The 20,092-nt window shown below is 42.5% G+C and overlaps 1 protein-coding gene across 2 annotated transcripts in view; it reads right to left on the reverse strand.

Annotated features, from left to right (window-relative positions):
* ASCC1 (activating signal cointegrator 1 complex subunit 1) overlaps positions 1-20,092 on the reverse strand; it is a 296,768-nt gene that overhangs the window by 197,884 nt on the left and 78,792 nt on the right. For both annotated transcript variants that reach the window (XM_066600567.1, XM_066600568.1), the window contains exon 7: positions 18,013-18,132. In XM_066600567.1, the coding sequence (XP_066456664.1) occupies positions 18,013-18,132 (120 nt within the window). The remainder of the gene's footprint in view (positions 1-18,012; positions 18,133-20,092) is intronic.

Raw genomic sequence — 20,092 nt, forward strand, 5'->3', positions numbered from 1 at the left:
TGAAATCGCCCTTACCGAGTACGTTCGCTCATCTCTAATATCTAACTATTCAGAATAAACACGTGCTCTCATAGGAACAGGCACCATGAGGTTAACCTTCTAGCATGTTCCAGTCGATGTATATGTGTTTATGCATATCACTGGACGTTTCAACATGGCAAAAGTGTGCCAATTTGGTGTTTCACACAGGTGAGCTCAGTATTGGCTCCAATACTTATATCCCTTGATTTTAAATGTTTGTTACTCCTGATGAAGCTGTCTGGTGGTGAAATGTGCATTGATGTGTTCTGTCGCATGCCACTTTCAACCCAACCATGTCTTAGGATAGGTTATTCTGAGTATTATTTTATGATTTAATTGGCCACTATTTAGCACCTTGATCAGCTTTATCAATATTCTTCTCCATGCTTTTTTTCAGCTTGGTATTATACATGATGCACATAATTTATATGAATTACATTAAAGGGGTTGTCTCACGCCGAAACGGGGTTTTTTTTTTTTTCAATAGGCCCCCCGTTCGGCGCGAGACAAACACAAGGGATGGGTTAAAAAAAAACAACGTTTAGTACTTACCCGAATCCCCGCTCTGCGGCGACTTCTTACTTACCTTACCAAGATGGCCACCGGGATCTTCACCCACGATGCACCGCGGGTCTTCTCCCATGGTGCACCGTGGGCTCTGTGTGGTCCATTGCCGATTCCAGCCTCCTGATTGGCTGGAATCAGCACATGTGACGGGGCGGAGCTACGAGGACCAGCTCTCCGGCACGAGCGGCCCCATTCACCACGGAGAAGACCGCACAGCGCAAGCGCGTCTAAAAACGCCAGAATACGGCGAATTTAGACGGATCCATGGCGACGGGGACGCTAGCAATGGAGCAGGTAAGTGAATAACTTCTGTATGGCTCATAATTAATGCACGATGTACATTACAAAGTGCATTAATATGGCCATAAGGGAAGTGTATAACCCCACTTGATTTCATGAGACAACCCCTTTAAGAAATGAGAAGAATTTTCTAGTTGATTTATTTTTTTGCAATACAACCCCAATTCTAAAAAAAGTTGGGACGCTGTGTAAAATGTAAATGTAAACAAATGTAAAGAAGAAAAAAAAGGATGTAATGATTTGGAGATATCGTGTAACCATATCTTATTCACAACAGATATCAGAAGGTGAAAAAGATATTTTTCCATTATATTTTTAAAAAATTAACTCATTAAGAAATTCATGGTAGCAACACATCTCACAAAAGTTAGGACAAGGTTAACGGAAAGCTGAAAAAGTAAGTGGAGCTAAGGAAAAACAGCTGGAGGGTCGATTTTCTACTAAGTCCCATGGCTATATACAGATAGTCCCCGACTTGCGAACATTCGACTTACGAATTTCGCTAGATACGAACTATCTGTCCTGCACAGTATGATGCTATGGCATTATATCATACTGTGCAGGGACCGGACAGGCTTCTATCAAGCCTGATAGAAGCCTGTCCGGTCAGATCGCGGTTGCTAGGCAGCCGGGGGCCTTCTGAAAGGCCCCAGGAATGCCTATGCAGAGCGCCTATCAAGCCGTGCGCTTGATAGGCACTCTGCATAGGCAGCCCTGGGGCCTTTCAGGAGGTCCCCGGCTGCCTAGCAACCACACAGCGTCCCGCGATCTCATCGTTGGACGCTGTACGGGCCCCCTGAACGTCGGGTGCAGGCTGTTTCTTACAGCGGGCACCCACCGGCAGCAGTTCCAATGAGCCGCGCCGCCCGTCAGAACTGTTAACACTTTAAATACCGCTGTCAGAGCGGTATTTAAAGTGTTAACAGTTCCGACAAGCGCCACGGCTCGTCGGAACTGCTGCCGCCGGGTGCCCGCTGTAAGAACAGCCGGCACCCGACGTTGTATGGAGCGGGATCCACCCGCGATCCCCTCCATACAACCATTTGTTCGACTTGCGAACAAAACGGACTTGCGAACAGGTTCCTGGAACGGTACCTGTTCGCAAGTCGGGGACTAACTGTATTAAAAAAACAAGTAAGGTCTTTCAGAAGCAAAGACAGTCAGAAGTTCACCAATCTGTGAAAAACTGTCTGAAAGTTGTGGAACAATTTCAGAAAAATGTTCCACAATGTAAAATTACAAAGGCTTTTGATAATACTTCGATTTATGAACTTCGCAAATTGCGAACAATCTGTACTGTGCAGGCTTGATAGAAGCCTGTCCGGTCAGATCGTGGGACGCTGTGCGGTTGCTAGGCAGCTTGGGGCCTTCTGAAAGGCCTTAGGGCTGCCTATGCAGAGCGCCTATCAAGCCGTGCGCTTGATAGGCACTCTGCATAGGCAGCCCTGAGGCCCGTTAGGAGGCCCCCGGCTGCCTAGCAACCGCACAGCGTCCCACGATCTCATCGCGGGACACTATACGGGCGCTCTGAACGTCGGGTGCCGGCTGTCTCTTCAATAGTAGACATGGCCCTGCCACAACTTTTGTGAGATGTGTTGCTGCCATCACATTCTGAATGAGTTCATTTTTGTAATGAAATGGAAAAATTTCTCACTTTCAATTTCCGATGTTTTCTTGTTGTACTGTGAATGCACTATGGTTATATAAGACTTCCAAATCATTTCATTTTATTTTTCTTTACATGCATTTACATTTCACAGAGTGTTCCAACTTTTTGGAAATTGGGCTTGCATACTTTATTTCCTTGGGGATTTTTATTATTTTGCTCCCAGTTATTAATAGTGGGCTTTTACCCTTTTCATCCTAGTATTGCCCTCCTGGCTGTGTTGTTGCCTGTTATAGGGATTTATGCTCTCTTTGTAGATTGTGGAGACGGCATGTATCTTGCATTCTCCCAGTGTTTTTAGATTGACTTTTTTCAGTGTATATTTTTTGCATACGTTTTACGCTATTTTTGTTCTATATAATTGTGAATATGGTTTTGCTTCAGCTCATTTTGTTGTTTTTTGGTTCTATTGGAGTTATCCAATTTGGTACCCTTAGAGGAACAAACATGTTTAGGTTAAATAACAACACTATATCTAGCCATTTATGACTTAGATACTGCAATTATCACCAGTTTTCCCCTCTGCATGCTGTAAATCTAAGTTTCAGTTATCCTTTAACTGGATGGAGGAGTATAGTTGCTATGATGGCTCCATGCACTGTACTAGAAGAAAACAGCAAATTCTGCTCCCTAACTCTGTAGCACACACGCATAAATAATATCATGTAGGACAGTGTACAACAGCACTGAGCAGTGTAGATGTGACTGCAATAGCTGTGGGACAGTAAATCACTCACGATCAGCTCCACTATGGGCCACATGAGAAAACAACCCCTCCACTTCCTATGTTCTGTCTTGTTATCTCTCTTACTATAGATAAATTTCACTTCACAGGCAACAGAAAGCAAAATAGAAGGGAGACCCCTTGAGCCCAAAGGTATTTTTCAGCACAAAAACATAATTTTAGGCAAATAAAGTGACTTGCACCATTGCCGATTATCACATTGGCTATCATGTAAGCACAACTATGTTGACATGCTAGTGGCCCTTTCATAAAGACTACTATAGACATTTTTTACATTATAAATCCTTAGATCCCCTATACAGCTTGCCTATCTACAGTAAATTGCAGAGGTTGGAGGTTGAGTTATTGCTTGACGAATTCAAGCAGACATCCATAATGATGATGCAGTACTTAATTATTTTCCAACCACAAGTGTATGAGATAGCAAAGCGCTTACTCAGCACATGCGCTCTTTACAAACAGAGCTATTTGCAGCTGCATTATCGTATGTTTTCCATAATCCTTCTGGTTTTACATCAGTGGCTTTTAAAATTACCAGTCGTGAAGGGGGGGAAAGACAGATGAAAGAAATGTAATTACATTATTGCCATTCCACATTAGAACTAATGCATTAAGTGAAGATGGCACTTTATTAACTTATAAACTTTAATTGGAGACAATAAGATATACTGGCTGCAATATATAGATGTTTTGTTTGACTATGTAGCGGAACTAGAAGATAGAATACAAGAAGCAAGAATGTGAAAGTAAATGCCTGGTAATTGGAATTGGAGGTGTTCTATATACTTACTGTCCAGAATTGTGAATGCAACTGCTTGCATCTATGCCAATTAATTATGGTGAAGCTGTAATTAAAACCAGAATTGTGCTAAAAAAGAAATATTTCTCATCGAATCCCATTGCCCTTCATTGACGTTAACGGATCAATAGGTTTGCTGTCTAGATGCTTGTCAATAATCCTATTTTTTGCTGAATTAACCAATCATATCATTAAAGGCTGTGTTGACCACTGTGGGTCGAGCTGCTGCAGTCTCCAGTAAGCACATTGCATAATGCAGGGAAGAGCTGAGAGCTTCTACACATTTCCCTGCAGCGGCACGAAAGAGGAATTGTATCATTAGTTGTAGCCACTCCAAATGAATGGGCAATCATATAGTACATGGTGGGATGAGTTTTCCGGAATAGTAGCAACTCTTCAAACTATTAGAGCCAGCACAGTACAATGTTGGTGGGCTTCAAAAGAATATCAAAACCTGTAGCATTAATGTAATAAATATCCACGGTACTTGGTCCAAAAAGTTATTGTCTTGCTACAATATACAGGAACTGTTGAACAAAAAATTAAAAAAAAGAGATAATTAAACTAAAAAAACAGAATTGATGCTACAGTGAGAATATCAACTGCAGATGCATTGTTGTGTAACAGGAGCAGCTCCCATTACACATCACATCCTCAGGATAGGTCATCAATAGTTGACTGGCGGGCACCCGCTGTTCATGCCAGTACACAAAAGGTGCTGCTCTGACCCGTGTAGTGGCCGATGCTTATAATTGCAGGCATGGCTGTTATTAAAATCAGTGACAGCAGTGCCTGCAATGACCAGCGACAACCCCTATACTGCGGTCGGAGCTTCTGCTCCGTACCCTTTTGTACAGGTACCTAATCCGCTGATCACACGGAGTCCCGAGCACTGGACTCCAGTTGATCAACTATTGATAATCAATTGTATCCTGAGAATAGGTCATCAATAGCATTTTCCTGAAACCCCTCTTTAAATCTGACTTTATGTGTGATTTGGAGCTCTCTGAGGAATGGACTACCCACTACAATAAAGATATATTAAGATGGTAATAGGCACAAAATTTTGAATATAGAAATGATTTAGAATGAAAATGAATGCATTTAAAAGGGTGTTATCCTGCCAAAAAACCTAAATCACCTATCCGCAGAATAACTGATAAATGTATGATCACTGGAGGTGTCACCGCTGGGTTCACAAGGACGGTGCACCTCCAATACTCACTAGGGAATGGAGAGGTGGTACGTATGTGTGATCACTGCTCCATTCACGGTCTACAGAGATAGCCAAATGATGTCCTTGGTAATAGCCCTAATTCCCATAGAAGTGAATGTAGTCAGAAAAGCACCGCCGTTGCATTCACTAGAGGGACTGGGCATGTGCTGCACTGTGACCCCTGGGAATCCTTGCAGACAGGCCCCCAGTGATCATACTTTTATCCTTCATCCTGTGGATAGGGGGTAAATGTTTTAGGTTGGAGCTCTTAGTTGTTTTACTTTTAAAAAGTTTTAAAAATAAAGAATAAAAAAGAATAGGATTCAGTGACATCATATTTACTAATGAACAGAAATTTAGCTTGAAGAGAAATACAGCACGATGTGAGGTTTCCTATCCTGGTTATTTCCTTTTCTGTCTTCCAATTGCTGTCAGGAAACAGTTGTCTGCTACATTTTATAATTAGGAATAAAAGACTATCTGTCAGTCTCTGTTAGGCGCCCAGTGATAAGTCTACAATGTTTCCGAGGTTTAGAATCACACGTGAGCTACCAGAAAACTGTAACATCCCCAAGACAAAAGACTGTGCAGCCAAGCAGCAAATTGTAGGATTAAATCACTGAATGTAACTAGTAAACAAGACCAGTCAATATTGTAGATGCCAAAAGGAGAATTGTTAATGAACAAATCCTCTAGAACTCCAAGGAAGCTTACACGGTCCAAGTGTTTGCTGTCAGGTCATGGCGCCCTTGCAAGAATAGAATTAATCCAGACATGTTTCTACAAATGGCACAAAAACACAGTCCAAACTCCACATAATTAAAGCACTTCAGTCAATTGCCCTTCCGCAATTCACTGTTAACAATTTACTGGGCTTTTTAATTGGAGCACTTCATTCAAAAACTTTTAGATGAAACCAGATGAAGCTCAATGCTGCTCAGTCTAATGCTATTATGTGCTCTAAACTAAGAGCCCTCATATAGCATGTGATAAAGACAAGATAGCGAAGAGGCAGTGAAATGCATGAAATTATGCAAATTCTGTTTTGGGGTAGTTTTAGTTTTATTTCCCATTCCCATATATTTTGCAAAGCTACAAATTTTGAAAACTTTAACGCGTCATATACAAAAAAAGTTTGGTATGATGTTAGCCGTAGAGCAAAATGCGATTGTTCCCAGCAAGAGAAACCAAGTAATCTTGTAGATATGATACCTTTTGATTGCTAACAAAAATACATGATGCCATAGCGAGCTTTCAGACCTCTCAGGATTCTTCCTCAGGCATAATGAAATAGATCCGAACTTATGACAAGGCACAAACATGGATGTGGTTAATTTGCACTTAAAAGAATACCACAACAGGATGAGTAGAGAAATAAATACCTAAATAGTCCACTGATAAAGATGTGAAAGGTTTATGGTCTCTGAATTAGGCCTCCTTCACACGGGCGACACGATATCACCGCGAAAAAAAAAATCGCAGTGATATCGCATCAGTGGTGCGCGCGATATCGCTGCATTTTTTTCGTGGCAATACCGCGATTTTGTGGCGCTACAATGTCGCAAGTGGTGCTACAAAGTCGGCTTCAAATAAAGGTCCTACCTCGAAAATAAGCCCTAGCTGCCGGAAATGACAAAAAAAAAAAAAAGAGAATACATCACCTTAGAAGCGCTGTTAAAGGGGTTGTCCCACGCCGAAACGGGTTTGTTTTTTTTTCAACAGCCCCCCCGTTTGGCGCGAGACAACCCCGATGCAGGGGTTAAACAAGAAAACCGGACAGCGCTTACCTGAATCCCCGCGCTCCGGTGACTTCTTACTTACCTGCTGAAGATGGCCGCCGGGATCTTCTCCCTCGGTGGACCGCAGGGCTTCTGTGCGGTCCATTGCCGATTCCAGCCTCCTGATTGGCTGGAATCGGCACGTGACGGGGCGGAGCTACAAGTAGCCGCTCTCCGGCACGAGCGGCCCAATTGAGAAAAGCAGAAGACCCGGACTGCGCAAGCGCGTCTAATCTGGCGATTAGACGCTGAAAATTAGACGGCACCATGGAGACGAGGACGCTAGCAACGGAACAGGTAAGTGAAAAACTTCTTATAACTTCTGTATGGCTCATAATTAATGCACAATGTACATTACAAAGTGCATTAATATGGCCATACAGAAGTGTATAGACCCACTTGCTTTCGCGGGACAACCCCTTTAATTTTAGTTTAGTAGACTGCTCACAGCCAGGCTCCTGCTGTAACCGCCAGAAATGAAGAAATGTCAGAATCCGTCAGTTTAATCCTTTACATGCATGCCACAATCAATAGCAACTGCGGCTTGTAAGCAGATGACATAGATAAGGGGTCTTTTCCTGTCACCCATCAGCACCCTGCAGTGTGATTGCAAGGTACCAATGGGTTCCCATGGCGGCCGGAAGCCTGGTATGTCTGCCATGTAACTCAGCCTATTAAGCCCTGCCTCCCACAAAGTCTAATAGGCTGCTGTCATCTAGAATCCACTAAATAGGTAATGCAGTGTACTATCCTAACGACTGAATGACCACATCTTCAAGCTCCCTAAAGGGGCTAAAAAAATCATCAATAAAATATAATTTAAAGAAAAACAATCTAGTATATATATATTTTTTTTTTTCCCCAACAAAAAGCATGTTTAAATAGATAAAATATCAAAAATAAAATTAATAAAACCAACACATAATAGGTATTACCATGTTCGTAACGACCCAAACAATGAAAATACTTTATTTAGCGCGCATGGCAAACGTCGTAAACATAATTTTAAAAAAATAATGCCAGAATTGCTATTTTTCTTTTGTTCACTTCCCAAAAAAGTAATAAGTAGCTCAAAATGGAAACAATAAAAACTACAACTCTTCCCTGAGCTTAGTTGCCGGTAAGAAAATAAAGTCCTGGGTCTTCGAATGTGGCGATGCAGAGTCCATTGTTTTTCAGTTGTCTTTAAAAATGTGTTTCTATTGTGCTATAGTAGTAAAAAAATCTATGTTACCTTGGTAATCGCAGTAATTGTGCTGATCCCCTCCCAAAAATGAATTAAAGTTATACAACACATATAATAATCTTTATTTGTATAGCGCCAACTTATTCCGCAACGCTTTCAAGCATGGGATAAACACAAAAAACACAAGAATTACATGTGATATGCAATCAGTTTAAAACAAACGGGGTAGGGGTGGTACAGGAGGTACAAGGGTGGGGTTGAGGCATGGGGGAACACAGGCAATACGAGAATTACATGTGGAAATCAGTTATTAGAAAGCAACGGGTGGGGCGGTAAGGAGGTGCAGCAGTGGAGCTCGTGTGCGATAGGCAGGGTGAAAGGTGTGGGGTGCGATAGGTAGGGGCAGGGGGACTATGTCAATGGATTTGGTATGCCTCCCTGAAGAGATGAGTTTTTAAGGCTCATTTGAAATTTTGTGCATCGGGAATTGTCCGGATGCCTTGGGGTAGAGCATTCCAGAGGATCAGTGCTGCTCTGGTGAAGTCCTGTAGACGAGTATGTGAGGTTCCTATTAGAGGGGTGTTTAGTCTGATTGTGTTAGCAGATCGGAGTGTGCAGGCTGAGTGTTTATGGACAGGAGGGAGGCGATGTGTGGTGGCACAGCGCCATGGAGAGCTTTGTGGGTGAGGAGTTTAAATTTACTTAAACATATGTACCTTAGAGTGGTGCCATTAAAATATACAACTCATCCCAAAAATAAAACAAGCCTTCATATGGTTGTGTCAACGAGTTATGGCTCTTGCAATGGGATAATGAAAATCTCTTGGCCTTTAAGGCACTAAATACGCTTGTAACACATGCCAGTACATCAATTGCTATCATTCACATCAGTCCTTCTCACCAAAGAGTTAGTTGTCCTATTTCAGAAAAATACCTGGGCTACAAAGGGCAACTTCAGTATGTTCCTGAAGGGTGGGAGGGAACTGGAGAAAGCCTGAACAGGGAGAAAATGGAAAGTCCATGCAGACATTTCCTGTAGTTGGATACAAGCCCAGTAGTAATTACAATGATGTTGTTTGCATAGTGATGCATTATATAGACAATGAATGAGAATAGATTTGTTTTATTTTCTACAGCCCATTAATATTCAGACATTTGGCATTATTGGCAGTTTTTTGGCTCAGTACTTTTGCTTGTACCACTGAAGTCAAGGGCTCACGTTCTTCAAGATTTGCATGGAGCTCATATGTTCTCCCTGTGTTTCTGTAGGTATCCTCTAGGCACTCCAGTCTCATCCCACTTTCTAAAACTATAGGTTAACTGACATCCCTAGGGTGTATATGCGCGTTTGTGATAGTGAATTTAGATTATGAGCCACAATAAGAGATAGGGACTGATGTGAGTGATGATAAACTGTCCACACAATTTAGTGGTGCTATAAAAGCAGATCTCTGAGCATCAGTTTTTAGATGTTCAATTAGGCGTTACCTCCATCACTCTCATCCAAAATGCGAGCGCTTTCAATTAAAATTGACTTTGAAATTCTTTTTCATTAGTGCCAGATAATCTGATGTTCTGTAAACAGATTAAAAGACGTTTCACCGTCATAAACAATATTTTATGAATTTTGTAGTCTCAAAAGATCTTCAATTTGGGATAATTACTGCAAGCGATTTAGATATCAAAGTAGAGAAGGGTAGCTTTACACGGAACGACCGTCCATTATTACCCCCAGACAGCGGTCCCAATGACTATCACTCCTGTGCTTTCATGCAGGAGCAATAGTCATTCAATAAATAGAGGTGGAGGTTGCCAGAGATGTCTCCTGCCGCCCGCCTCCATTCACTGTCAACAAACAGTTCATTTGAGCCATTTTGGGCCAAACGTTCTCCTGTGTAAAGCCACCCAAAGGCTTCATTCAGTTTGCATTTAAAACCCTATTTGGTGGAGCCCTGGGACGGAACCACCGAAATAGGTTCTAGATGGAACCATGGACGGAACTACAGGCTGCTTGAAGTAAAACAGGAACCAAAGCTACAGGCTTTGGTCTAGTTTTAGCAGTTTTCCGTTCGATTTTGGCCACTGGCCAGAGACAATAGCATGGTCAACTGCTGGAATCAAACAGAAACCTGCTAAAACATCTTGTTAACAGCATCTTACTGCTTCATCCAGGGCTTTGTCCGGAAGACATTTTCGGTCATCCGAATGGAGCTCTGGGATGGAACTTCCAAACAAGGGCTCAAACGCAATCTGAATGCAGCTTTAGATAAGTGAGAAATCTTTTCTTTTACGTGATAGAGAAAACCAGATGTTGTATTTTCTGATGAAAAGTAAATAGATGATAACTTTTTACTCATCCTTCATGCAGATAGCCTATATAGAGGTATCCGTAGGCTGTATGGCTCCCTAGAACAGTACCAAACAACCTCTGTGTGCTACAATACATGTTCTGCCATGTGTTGTATTCACAGAAAAATATCTCTGTATGAAATCAAAACTACACATTTGAACCCAGGTTGTAGCTTCTCACTGAGCTGCTGGAGATCTAGGACAGTAACTTTGCTGAACTATTGACTAGCTCCTTGTTTCTTTGGATTCCTTGCCTTGGTTGCCTGATTGGCCTCACCTTGGGACTTCCTATATAAGCCTGGCCTTAAGGGAGCTTTACACGAGGCAATTATCACCCAAATAATCGGTGGAAACAGTGATTTGGGCGACAGTTGGCCCGTGTACACACGGTCACCAACCGGGCATTGTGTGATAAATCACTCAGTTCTCAGAGTCACTTGGTTTTTAGCTCACCTAAAAACCAAATGACTATTGTCCCTTGTAAACAGGCACTCGTTCATCTTTGAATGACTACCTGTTTGCAGTGAATGGAGGCAGGTGGCCAGAAGGGATCTCCAGCACGCTCCACCTCCGTTTACTGGACGACTATTGCGTCCATGCGATAATTGCTGGGACCCATGTAAGAGTACCTTTGTGACCAGATGATTGTGCTTCCTGGCTGTAGTCTAGCTTGTTGCTGCCTCATTCTTTAAGCTGTTGCTGCCTGTGTACCTAATGTGAGTTGCTTCTGACTACATCTTTGCCTAAAACTACAATCTGTTGTTGCTTAACTGTAAAAGAAACCTAGTCTGCTATTTAACTACCAGTTATTGGTAATAATTTATAGCACCAGTGTTTCTGGTGGTGCAATTTCCCACCTTTAATATAATATAGTGAATGACATGATCACATGTAATTCACTGAAGGACCTGTGATGACGGTTGGAGTTGGTCAAGATATTGAAGAACCTGTGATGATGTTACCATCATGTAATCAAGGGTAGAGCTCAGAGCTCCAGTGATTCAGCTATTTGCTGAAGTGAAATTGTGACTGAGATGAAGGACCTTTGATGATGTCAGAGTTATGTGATCAGGGGTGAAGCATGTTACTCACTCACTCACTCACTCACTCACTCACGGACAAGTGGTGATTAGTGCTTTGACATTTGCAACATCCATCTAGATTATTTCAGCTACTTAGATTCTAGAATAACTACTTCCAGACCTTGACGCATAGATATAGTACACTTGCATGGGAGCCCTATTAAGGCTCTGTACAAAACAGAGCCCTAATGTGACCATGTACATGAATTCTTATAATGGAGCTATATTTAATATACCAACCCCATATCAAGATGATTTTGGAGAGTTCTGATTTGTTTATACCCTTGAAGAGAAGATATTGATGATCATAATATATTTCGACAAACTTATTTGAACAGCTCAAAAGCACTGACGTTATAATGTTTGGAATCGGTCTAATGCCAGTTTTCAAACATCTGGTATTCAGAGACAGTTAATCATTGTGATGTCCTGTTCTAAAACACATGGGCAATCAAATTAACTAGCATCTGTATTTTCTGTAAGCTCCAGCAATTGAATCACTTCCGGCATCAATGAACCCAACTGATGCACTCAGCAACTATCTCGATGGATGAACACATCAGATGATAAACTCATCGATTTAGGATTATTTCATAAAATATACACTGTGTATTGAGCTAACTGCCTAAAACTATCTATAATATCACTGCAATGTGACCAATAGAGGTGCATGAATAGTTAACCACTTGTAGGTTACCTATTACATATCTTTATATTTTAATACATTTGTTAAAAGTAGAGAGTTATAAAATCAAGGCCGGTAAAACGGACTCTCGGGAAGAGCATTTCGAATGAGTAATGCTGTTCAGAAACAGGAATGTATATTGACATTGCAATGAATCAAGGATAATGATTATGGCCATAGAAGGACTGGAATTTCGCATTGAAAACCAGGGGGAACCTTCACTTCTCCATAAAAAGCCTGTGCATTTGCCAAGAACATCATAATCTTATCTTAAAAGTAAGCCGGAGCCTCAATTCTATGATAGTCTGGACCAGATATATGCCACCGTCTTAGAAGGATAACAGCAGAGTCAAAGGTGATGGGATGAAATTTCTGCTGTCTGAGTCTCCAATATAGACGCTCCTTTATCCACGACTGATTTTATTCAGAGCCTAATTCAATACAAGCACCAATACATCCACACATTTACAGCTTTATAAAGACATTAGCCTGCTGACAGGGTTCTTCTATAGCCAGTCTGTCACAAAGTCTGAACAATGCCGCATTTAGCCGGATTGCTGAACAAATCTGTAAAAGACAATACCTCTATGTTGTATAAAAAGAAAAAAAAATAGGAAAATGCACACAAAATTAGACCTGGTTGTGAAGAAAAATGTTCAAAGACTAACTGGCAGTAAAACGGACATTATTGGTTGTTATGAAGAATAGATACAAATTCTCTTTGTCCTCATTTTTTTTTTTTAAATTAACTTTTTTATTTATTTTTGGCAAAACAAGAAATAAGTGACTTAATAGAAAGGTTATTTAGATGCATACAAACCTCAACAAAGGAAGATGTAAGTACATATAGTGGAACTGGTGGGGCAACGAGTTAAGAATAGAGATGAGCGAGCATACTCGATAAGGCAAACTACTCGAGCGAGTAGTGCCTTATTCGAGTACCTGCCCGCTCGTCTCTAAAGATTCGGCTGCCGGCGCGGGTGAGAGGTGAGTTGTGGCGGTGAGCAGGTGGAAGCGGGAGAGAGAGAGATCTCCCCTCCGTTCCTTCCCGCTCTCCCCCGCCGCTCCCCGCCCTCTGCTGGCACTCGAATCTTTAGAGTAGTTTGCCTTATAGAGTATGCTCGCTCATCTCTAGTTAAGAAGGAACAGAATTATTCCCAGACTGAGTCTCACACTTAGGCTAGTCAATTCGGGAAACAATAATGAAAGTAACCAGCAAGAGCCGCGGTGGCTCAGTAAGAGGGTTTGAGGAGATCCTGAGCTAAGCAAACAATGAGATACCATCAATAGAGATGAGCGAGCATACTCGCTAAGGACAATTACTCGATCGAGCATTGCCCTTAGGGAGTATCTCCCGCTCGGAAGAAAAGGTTCGGCTGCCGGCGCAGGTGAGAGATGAGTTGCGGCAGTGAGTAGGGGGTGCGGGGGAGAGGGAGAGAGAGATCTCCCCTCTGTTCCTCTCCGCTCTCCCCGCCGCTCCCCACCCGCTGCCGGCAGCCGAACCTTTTCTTCAGAGCGGGCTAGTACTCGCTAAGGGCAATGCTCGATGGAGTAATTGCCCTTAGCGAGTATGCTCGCTCATCTCTAACTGTGGGAAAAGAGAAATAAAGCAAATTGGTAAATCATCGTTGAATCATGTAAAAATGAACGATAATTGTGCTGTGTGAGCATGGCCAACGATGGAACGATGAATGATAATTTGTTCACTTATCGTTCATTTATATTTTATGTGCACATTAAAATTATTGTTTTACAGCCCTTTTGTGTAAAGGGCGATCATTAAGTTGTACTTATACCTTTCCAGACACCCCGGACAAACCAACAATTAACTGAATGCGCTACGACAAAAAAATACATAAAATATGTAAATGATTATGTTTGCACGTGTAAACAGTCATTGTATGAAAACAAATGACTCGTTCATAGTTAGCTTGCTCCAACGATTAGCAACTCCATGCGAAAGGTCCCTAAAGGCCCATTTACATGCAACGATTGTCATTTCAACAAACGACAACGACTTTTTTGCTTTTAAGTGCTGAGTGTTTACACTTAAAGATAATCATTTGAAATCCTTACCGTTTCCCTTGTTAGCAATGTAAACACTGTATCTTTGAACAAATTATGAAACAGCATGTATGCAATGTATCTCATACCATACTTATTGAAAAAATGACCAAACATGGGATTGATAAGGCAACTGTTAGGTGGATTCACAACTGGCTGAGTGATCATACTCAAAGAGTGGTCATAAGTGGTTGCACATCCAAGTGGAAGAATGTATCAAGTGGGGTACCACAAGCCTCTGTCCTAGGCCCAGTGTTGTTCAATATTTTTATAAACGATTTGGAGGAGGGAATTGATGGGAAACTGATCAAATTGCTGACGACACAAAGCTAGGAGGGATAGCTAACACTACGGAAGAGAAAGTATTCAAAAACATCTAGAAAAGTTTGAACAGTGGGCAGCGACTAAAAGAATGCGACTAAAAGGAGAAATGCAAAGTCCTACATCTGGGCATGAAAAATGAAAAAAGCGCATACAGAATGGGAGGAATTGAGCTACGCAGAAGCAGCACAGGTGAAAAAGACTTGGGTATACTAATATATCATGGACTGAACATAAGTCAACAATGTGATGCAGCAGCCAAAAAAGCAAACACAATTCTGGGATGTATTAAGAGAAGCATAGAGTCTAGATAACATGAGGTCATTATCCCCCTCTACTCTTCCTTAGTCAGACCTAATCTGGAATACTGTGTCCAGTTCTGGGCACCCCACTTTAAAAAGACATACACAAACTGGAGCAAGTTCAGAGAAGAGTTACCAAGATAGGGAGCAATTTGCAAATCATGTCCTATGAAGAACGGTTAAAGGATCTGGGAATGTTTAGCTTGCAAAAAAGAAGGCTCAGGGGAGACTTAATAGCTGTCTACAAATATCTGAAGGGTGTCACAGTGCAGAGGGATCAGCCATACTCTCATTTGCATAAGGAAAGACTAGAAGCAATGGGATGAAACTGAAAAGGAGGTGACACAGATTAGATATTAGAAAAAACTTTCTAACAGTGAGGGTGATCAATGAGTGGAACAGGTTACCACAGGAGGTGGTGAGTTCTCCTTTAATGGAAGTGTTCAAACAAAGGCTGGACAAATGTCTGTCTGGGATGATTTAGTGAATCCTGCACTGAGCAGGGGGTTGGACCCGATGATCCTGGAGGTCCCTTCCAACTCTACCAGTCTATGAGTCTATGAATCTGAGGTGGATGTGACCAATTAAAGGGGTTGTCCCGTGGCAGCAAGTGGGTCTATACACTTCTGTATGGCCATATTAATGCACTTTGTAATGTACATTGTGCATTAATTATGAGTCATACAGAAGGTATAAAAAGTTTTTCACTTATCTGCTCCGTTGCTGGCGTCCTCGTCTCCATGGTTGCCGTCTAATTTTCGCCGTCTAATGGCCAAATTAGACGCGCTTGCGCAGTCCGGGTCTTCTTCTCTTCTCAATGGGGCTCCGTGTAGCTCCGCCCCGTCACGTGCCGATTCCAGCCAATCAGGAGGCTGGAATCGGCAATGGACCGCACAGAAGAGCTGCGGTCCACGGAGGAAGAAGATCCCGGCGGCCATCTTCAACCGGTAAGTATAGAAGTCACCGGAGCGCGGGGATTCAGGTAAGCGCTGTGCTGGTTTTTTTTTAAGTCCCTGCATCGGGGTTGTCTCGCGCCGAACCGGGGGGGGGGGGGGGGTTGAAAAAAAAAAAAACCCGTTTCGGCGCGGGACAACCCCTTTAAGTAAAAAAAAATCTGAACAACATTTTTGTGCATTTATTTTGGATTCTATACATTTTGGGTCACCTAAGCTTGGGAGTGAAGATCCATCCCACATCTAAAAGTTATGGTTGCAATAAAATAAAGCTAATGTTTTGTCGATCCAAGCAAACATTGAAATGTTCATATTAAAGATACTGCTAGAGCAAAAGCAATGCCTAGTAAAAAGATAGAAGTGTGGAAGTAATACTAAACAGGCTGGACACATCTGTCTGGGATGATTTAGTGAATCCTGCACGGAGCAGGGCGCTGGACCCGATGACCCTGGAGGTCCCTTCCAATTCTACTAGTCTATGATTCTAAAGTGTAAGGAAGGGGTGGCGCTCCAAAAAACAATGAATCCGGTGGTGATATCCTCCAAATACTGAACCTGAATCCACATTTGTTCGGAGAGTGGTCAACCAGAAACCACAAAGCCCAGGCAGCGTTCCAGGATGGATCCCACAAAACAAAGAAAAAAGACGAGATGTGCTCAATAGGGGTATTTGAGGCAGATCACATATGAACAAAGCATCCCTGGAAATCGGAGCTCTATGTGCAAGTCATATGAAAAAATAGAATCACTTACTAATTTAGGGGGACTCCTCCATGAGCCCCCCTGCAACGTGTCACAGCAATAAAGATGGTTCCGCCACAGGGCCGTATAGGAAAGTTCCGTCTTAATCAATAAAATCACAAGTACAATTAGCAGCAACTAGAGATGAGCGAGCACCGAAATCCTCGGGTCCGCGTTATTCGAGTCGAGCTTTTCGTAAAATTCGAGAGCTCTACTCGAGTAACGAACCCCATTGGCTACAATGGGAGACTCGAGCATTTTTGTATGTGGAACGCCGGGTCCCGAGCTTTTTTTTTTTTTTGTCTCGGTCTCTCGCTCTCTCTAAAAATTTGCCATTGACGCGCGCTGCGGCGGGGAGGGGCCACAACAGGCATGTCAAAGCGGGGAGGAGCCAAAAACTGGGGCGGGGTCGAACATGGCATAATGCTCGTTCGAGTAACGAGCGCCATCGAGTACGCTAATACGCGAACGAGCATCAAGCTCGACAGAGTACGTTCGCTCAACTCTAGCAGCAATGCATTTCAGCCTGTGACAGGCCTTTGTCAAGCTGGATGGCTATGGTGAGTATTTAGATTGCCATGCCAGCACTTCAGACACCAGTATACACTTGAATTTCAGGAAGCGGCACAACGGGAAACAGATTCCAATATGCTTTTAAGCGGGAAATGGCATTTTGGAATCTGTTTCCCGCTGTGCTGCTTCCTGAAATTCAAGTGTATACTGGTCATGCGAGCCCGGCCTTACTCACAGTGTTGTATTTGAAACAAATTTGCAAAGTGCGTTATTGTATATTGCATGGGATTAGAAAATGATGACCGCTTTCTTTCAAAAAAAGGGGCCACATATCCACAGGTTGTGTGCAGTATGGTGCTGCTTCTGGAAAAAAATTAGTTAGGGTTTTGTAATCCTGAACAACCCTTTTAATATAGAAAAAAAACGTTATGGTAGTGCGTAACATAAAAGATTTCTCTACATAAGTACATCAATTTATATATGCCTCCCATTACTTATCATGTACTGCTGTATTACAGGCCAGAGGTGCATTCACAGTTCAGCTGGCTGCTACCTGAAGCATGCACACACTTGAAGCACACACTCCCCCCACTGGCAGCGGCCTCGGAATAACCGTCTTCACAACTAAAGATTTTCAGTCAAAGCACAACGTGAAAAGGCAGTGGGTAGTAATGAGAGGGTTGAGTAACCCAGTATGTGCACATATAGCTGCAGCATGACTTACCTTTCTGATCCATCCTTCATCTGGACTTTGGCATAAAGGACATCTACCGTTGCTGGATCATCATTCATATATTCTATTCCAGATACTTCTACATCCATAGGCTTTCCTGCAGCAATTTTGCTTAAGATTAAAAAATAATAAATTGAAACATTAGTGACTATGTAGCAAACTCAGAACATACTGTGTATGGATGCACTAAATACACAGTGCTAAAATAACAAAAACCGATCTGAAATGATAAAGAAATTCCATTTTAATGCAACAACCTAGTGCCTTCCAATGAAATCTGGCTACAGCTGTTGGGAGCCACAAATTACACAGAGTTACGGCCACATTTAAAGCAATTGTCTGGTTTAGGGATAAAATACTGCCTTGGAACCAGAAAGGGTTATATTGCCTGCCTTCCCTCCTTTCAGCTGAGTCCCATTTTTGGCTACCTGAGATAGCCGATACAATCTTCAGACTATCGAATCCCCACAGTGCATTGGTAGTTTAAGACCATACCTGCGCTCTAATTGAGCAAAATTGCTCATGCGATTAGCATTGGCCAATCAGAGAGCAGTGCACAGTGTTCATTAAAGAGGTAGAAAATTGCTGCAGATATCCTAAATGTTCAAAAATGGGGCCCGGCACTGGCAGATAGCAGGAGCAGCAGAGAAGAACAACTGCAGGTAATACGAGTATACGCCCCTCTCTCTCCTGTCCTGGGACAGAATTTTGTCCTGAAACCCGAAAGCCCCTTTAACTTATCTCTAGTATGTTACAGTAGCATAAATATGGCACATTGACCCCATTGATAGTTAGAACTAAAGGGCTGTGGCACTCGACAAGAAAGCATAATCTTACAGGCCCCGTCAGCTTCTCATTTGGTAGAGGTAAAAGACAGCTATAGACTGTCAATGGTCAGTCTTAATTCTCCAAAACAAGGCCATAAGAAGCCGATGTGAGACATAAGAATAGGGCACCACAGCCCCTGCATTCCACCTATAGGTAGGGTAAAAGTGTATACTACATTCTGGGCTTTCCATCAGAAGAAGGTATTCTCAACAGTACAACCCAAGCTCAGCATATACCATGAATGTTGACCCCAAACATAGGTGAACCTAGCCTAACATGTTTTAATAGGGGTTCTAGTTCTGTTGTGCCTATTTTGGGGAGGTGTAATTTTTGTTTACAAGTTCTTTAAAGAGCCTTCTTCATAGCCCGATACCACTGATAAAGAAAGATTTTGCTACTGGGAGAAAAACATGTTATTTACATGAAATCGAATGCGTTGAATCCGAATCAGATGTCAAAATTCGGCTAGGATGTCTGTTACGTCCGCCCCCCTCCGTGAACTGCAGACCTGCAAACATACCTGCACGCATGGCCAAATGAAATAACTATAGAATGTATGAGGAATTAGTTTGGGTCTTGGCCAAGACACTTAAGACCGCGAGCCGAAATCACGGGTCCTCGTTGTCTCGCAAGTACCTACTCTAATGAGACAAATTCCACACGACACCTGCCTGCAAGCAGGGTGATTGTCCCAATAAGGACGGCTCTACGTTGGAACCTAGGGACCTAACTGCCCAGGGTGGAAAGCAAATCAAAATAGGACAGGACGCAGTTCACACCAAAACACAAGTGATAGCATGCAAAACAGAACAGGACTGTTCATACCTCATGTCTGGCCACCTGCGCAGCCCCACAGAACATATCACTGTTCACACACATATACACTAAACATGCCTGTTCACAGCTGATGTCCGGTCGCCTGCACAGACACTGAACACGACACTGTTCACACCTAAACACACACAACATATAACAGGCATGCAAGAAAACCAAACCGTAGAGTGAAGGTATACTAGCTTCCTCTTGCAGAGGGACTGGTATATATATGCAGCAGACCACACACAACGTCGCATAGGTCTTATCCATACAGGCCTAGTGTGTACGAGAATAACCAATTGTGCACCTTGAAGCAGAACCACTGCGCAAACCCACTCACAGTATCTGCATGGACAAATGACACCACTCCAGGCAACGATAGAAGGAAACCTGTCCTCTACTAATCAGGGGAAGTGGGGGAACCCCT

Source organism: Eleutherodactylus coqui, chromosome 4 (assembly GCF_035609145.1).
Source record: "Eleutherodactylus coqui strain aEleCoq1 chromosome 4, aEleCoq1.hap1, whole genome shotgun sequence".
NCBI lineage: Eukaryota > Metazoa > Chordata > Amphibia > Anura > Eleutherodactylidae > Eleutherodactylus > Eleutherodactylus coqui.